The following is a 4,701-nucleotide window of genomic DNA, read 5'->3' on the forward strand; positions in this document are numbered from 1 at the left end:
AGAACCCCCTTCCCCCAACCTCCTCCCTCCCCCCCTCCCAGGAGCAGGGTTGTATGTCCACCCACTGAGCAAGTAGACCATTCCAGTGTGATAAGCCTACAAAATAAGTAAGACCAACCACCCCCAACCCACCACAAACTTCCCCCACTCCCCAACCCCCCCCCCACTCTCCTCTCTCTCCCCCCCACCCCCGCCCCCACCTCCTCCATCCACCTGCCCTAAGTGGAAAGCTGGAGTTTTTCCCGAGAGTAAACCGGAAAAAACCCTTGGTGCTGGGAGATTCCGCCAATGATGTCACCATAATCCTGGTGTCAACTGCATCACCCGTCTCGCCCCTACTCAACAGGAGGGTTGTTTCTCCAGAACTTTCCTGCTGGATTAAAGCGATTCCCGATCTCGGTTTTGCCAATATTCCCAACCAAGGAATAATCCAGGAGGTGAGGGGTTAAGAGGATAACGGCGGCCATGTTATTTTCACACACAGCCCCTCCTGCCCTTGTTCTGAGCGTGAGTACCAGCTCAGCCGAGGACAGCTCTGAGCCACATTGGCTTTGACGGGGAAAGCGCCCTCCTTTGTAGCGATGGTCTGACCCTCCTGCCTCTCTCTCTCACACAGGGAAACTGATGGGAATGAATGAAATCAAGGAGAAACTGGCCCTCCCCGAGAAATTCCAGAGTGACCACGCCATTGTCCAGTGCGTGATGTCTGTGGCTAACCTTGGCCGCGTGCCCTGCGGGTTGGAAAATGAGTACAGGTAAATGGAGGGGCCCGAGTTCAGCCAACATTTGCCTGGGTTTTACTTTTTTTGGGTGGGGAGATGGGGTAGTAGGGGCGGTGGGAGGGAGGGGGGCGGCGGTGGGAGGGAGGGGGGCGGCGGTGGGAGGGAGGGGGGGCGGCGGTGGGAGGGAGGGGGGGGCGGCGGTGGGAGGGAGGGGGGGGCGGCGGTGGGAGGGAGGGGGGGCGGCGGTGGGAGGGGGGGGCGGCGGTGGGAGGGAGGGGGGGGCGGCGGTGGGAGGGAGGGGGGGCGGCGGTGGGAGGGAGGGGGGGGCGGCGGTGGGAGGGAAGGGGGGGCGGCGGTGGGAGGGAAGGGGGGGCGGCGGTGGGAGGGAGGGGGGGCGGCGGTGGGAGGGAGGGGGGGCGGCGGTGGGAGGGAGGGGGGGCGGGCGGCGGTGGGTGGGAGCGGGGGTGCGGTGGGTGGGAGGGGGGGGCGGTGGGAGGGGGATGGGAGGGAGGGGGGGCGCGGTGGGAGGGAGGGGGGGTGCGGTGGGTGGGAGGGGGGGTGCGGTGGGAGGGAGGGGGGTGCGGTGGGAGGGGGATGGGAGGGAGGGGGGCAGTGGGAGGGTGGGGTGGAGGGGGTCTCGGGCGGTCAATGGGGGAGAATTTCAAATGGTTAAAGAAATACTCTAGAGATGGGATTTTCCCGGGTGCTCGACTTTCCTCCCACACTCCAAAGATGTGCGGGATTCGGAGCGGGAAGGGGCGGACCATGCAAAGGTCTATTGACCTCGGGCGGGATTTTCCGGTCTTTGGCCGAGCGCGACCGGATAATCCTGTCCGAGATCTCAAATTTCAAACAATCACAATGATTTACACTACAGGAGCTAAGAGGGTGCTGGTTGGTTAGCTACATTGACTCTGATTGGTCAAGGCATTGCTTTTAAGTTTATTTAAAGTTTATTTATTAGTGTCCCTTGGTATTCAAAGATGTGCAGGTTAGCACTGCTGCCTCACCGCGCCGGCGGCCTGGGTTCGATCCCTAGCTTGGGTCACTGTCCGGAGTCTGCAATTGAAGTTACCGTGAAAATCCCCCAGTCGCCACACTCCGGTGCCTGTTCGGGTACACTGAGGGAGAATTTAGCACGGCCAATGCACCCTAACCAGCACGTCTTTCGGACTGTGGGAGGAAACCGGAGCACTCGGAGGAAACCCACGCAGACACGGGGAGAACGTGTAGACTCCGCACAGACAGTGACCCAACCCAAGTCCCTGGCACTGTGAGGCAGCAGTGCTAACCACTGTGCCACCCTGCCGCCCACTACTATGTAGCTTAGGTGGATCAGACATGGTAAATTGCCCTTTAGTGTTCCAAGATGTGTAGGTTAAGTGGATTGGCCACGATCAATGTGCATGGTTACAGGATTAGGGCGGGGGATTGGGCCTAGGTCGGGTGATCTATCGGGAGAGTCAGTACCGACTCGATGGGCCCAATGGTCTCTTGTGCACTGTAGGGATTCTATGGTAAGAGGGCAGGAGTGCAGGACATTAACATGGATGAGTTTCAGTAGAGTAGAACTGTCCTATCAAAGCATTGGCACTAATCTACCCAAGTGCTGAGAGACCCATCACAGCACTCAGGAATGCCCCCAAGGGGTTGATAGGCTCCAAGCCCAAACCAAGACTCAGAGCTAGACTTTGCTGAGAGACTTAGAATCACAGAGTCCCTACAGCGCAGAAAGAGGCCATTCAGCCCATTGAGTCTGCACCGACCACAATCCCACCCAGGTCCTATTCCTGTAACCCCACATATTTACCCTACTAATTCCCCAACATGAGGGTCAATTTAGCATGGCCAATCCTCCCAACCCGCACATCTTTGGAGTGTGGGAGGAAAGCAGAGCACCCGGAGGAAACCCACACAGACACTGGGAGAATGTGCAGACTCCACACAGACAGTGACCCAAGCCGGGAATCGATTTGATTTGTTTTATTATTGTCATGTGTATTAGTTTACAGTGAAAAGTATTGTTTCGTGCGCGCAGACATGGGGAGAACATGCAAACTCCGCACAGACAGTGATCCGAGGCCGGAATTGAACCCGGGGCCCTGGCGCTGTGAAGCAGCAGCGCTAATCACTGTGCCCCCGATTTCTATGTGTTTCTTTGAAATAGAAAATGAACCAATCAACAGATTAACAAGGGGTGGCACAGTGGTTATCACCGCTGTCTCGCAGCGTCAGGGACCCAGGTTCGATTCCAGCCTCGGGTCACTGTCTGTGCGGAGTCTGCACGTTCTCCCCGTGTCTGCGTGGGTTTCCTCCGGGTGCTCCGGTTTCCTCCCACAGTCCGAAAGACGTGCTGGTTAGGGTGCATTGGCCGTGCTAAATTCTCCCTCAGTGTACCCCGAACAGGTGCCAGAGTGTGGCGACTGGGGGAATTTCACAGTAACTTCATTGCAGTGTTAACGTAAGCCTACTTGTGACGCTAATAAATAAACTTTAAACATCCTCTCAAAGGGACACTATACCAAAAAATAATTTAGCTAATTGAATTAATAATCCCCGTATCTGTGGTCATTTAATAAGACAAAACCTAAAAGATCGATCGACACATTAAGAAGCTGACAGCCCCCATCCACTATTTATACATTTCTAAACCAAACAAATAATTAGTAAATTAAACAAAAATCATAGAATCCCTACAGTGCAGAAGGAGGCCATTCAGCCCATCGAGTCTGCACCGACCACAATCCCACCTAGGCTCTATCCCCGTAACCCCACATATTTACACTGCTAGTCCCCCTAACCTTTTTTTTATTAGTGTCACCAGTAGGCTTACATTAACACTGCAATGAAGTTACTGTGAAAATTCCCTAGTCGCCACACTGCGGCGCCTGTCCGGGTACACTGAGGGAGAATTTAGCACGGCCAATCCACCTAACCCCCACATTTTGGACTGTGGGAGGAAACTCACGCAGACACGGGGAGAACGTGCAGAGCCCACACAGACAGTGACCCAAGCCGGGAATCGAACCCGGGTCCACTGTTAATCGTTTTGTATTTTAACATAAGTACAATGCTATCTACAAAAGGGCAGGTTCAGGAGGCAGAGTACCTCATTGTTAAAATCAAAATCAGTGTGGAGGGGGGGATGGGGGGGGGGAGGGGGTTCACTGAAAGCTTGGTCATAGAGATGGAGGAGAGAGCGAGAGGCAGTGTGGTTGGAGGGAATACCAAAGGAAGTAAGCGGCACGGGGTAGCACGGTGGCACAGTGGTTGGCACTGCTGCCTCACAGTGCCAGGGACCCGGGTTCGATTCCCTCACTGTCTGTGTGGAGTTCGCACATTCTCCCCGTGTCTGCGTGGGTTTCCTCCGGGTGCTCTGGTTTCCTCCTACACTCCGAGGACGTGTGGGTTAGGTTCATTGACCTGAATAGGCGCCGGACTGTGGCGACTAGGGGCTTTTCACAGTAACTTCATTGCAGTGTGACACCAGTCGGAGGGATTTCATTCCGAGGGATTTCAGTCCGAGGGTCTCGCTCTTCCGTTGGGATCTGCGATGTCCGATTAACCCACCCGCAGGCCGACTGACCCACTTTGCCTCCTCTTCCCTGATAGGTTCGCTGCCCGAACGGTGAGCGGTGGCGCTTTGGTTCTCGTTACCCTGGTGACCAAAGATGGCGGCGCTGCCCAGCTGACGGTCAACTGTGAGAAGATGGTGATTGGCACGATGATGGTGAAAGACATCATGCAGGCGCTGACCCAGTGAGGCAGCTTGCCCACCTTGTGGGGTTAGGGAGGGGGGGGGGTGGGTGCGGGAGGGGATGTGTTTGGGGGGGCTTGTGGGGAAGTCCATCTTAGCTCTTGTTGTCCACAACCCTCGAGCTGCTTAATAAACCACTGACGGCAAATGCAACAGCCCAACAGGAAGAACGGAACGCCTTCACTCAGTTACGAGGGGGATTCCTTCTCCCGTTGGGGCTGC

At 56.0% G+C, this 4,701-nt stretch overlaps 1 protein-coding gene across 1 annotated transcript; it reads left to right on the forward strand.

The window, feature by feature from the left end:
* Positions 1 to 616: 616 nt before the first annotated feature.
* LOC144490001 (AP-3 complex subunit beta-2-like) lies at positions 617 to 4,491 on the forward strand (the record flags this gene model as incomplete). The annotated part of the gene is made up of 2 exons (XM_078207826.1): positions 617 to 755; positions 4,335 to 4,491. Coding segments are annotated over 2 exons (290 nt in total), but the record flags the coding sequence as incomplete, so codon positions are not given.
* Between the last annotated feature and the right edge of the window lie 210 nt (positions 4,492 to 4,701).

Source organism: Mustelus asterias, unplaced genomic scaffold (genome assembly GCF_964213995.1).
Source record: "Mustelus asterias unplaced genomic scaffold, sMusAst1.hap1.1 HAP1_SCAFFOLD_2758, whole genome shotgun sequence".
In the NCBI taxonomy this organism is placed as follows: domain Eukaryota; kingdom Metazoa; phylum Chordata; class Chondrichthyes; order Carcharhiniformes; family Triakidae; genus Mustelus; species Mustelus asterias.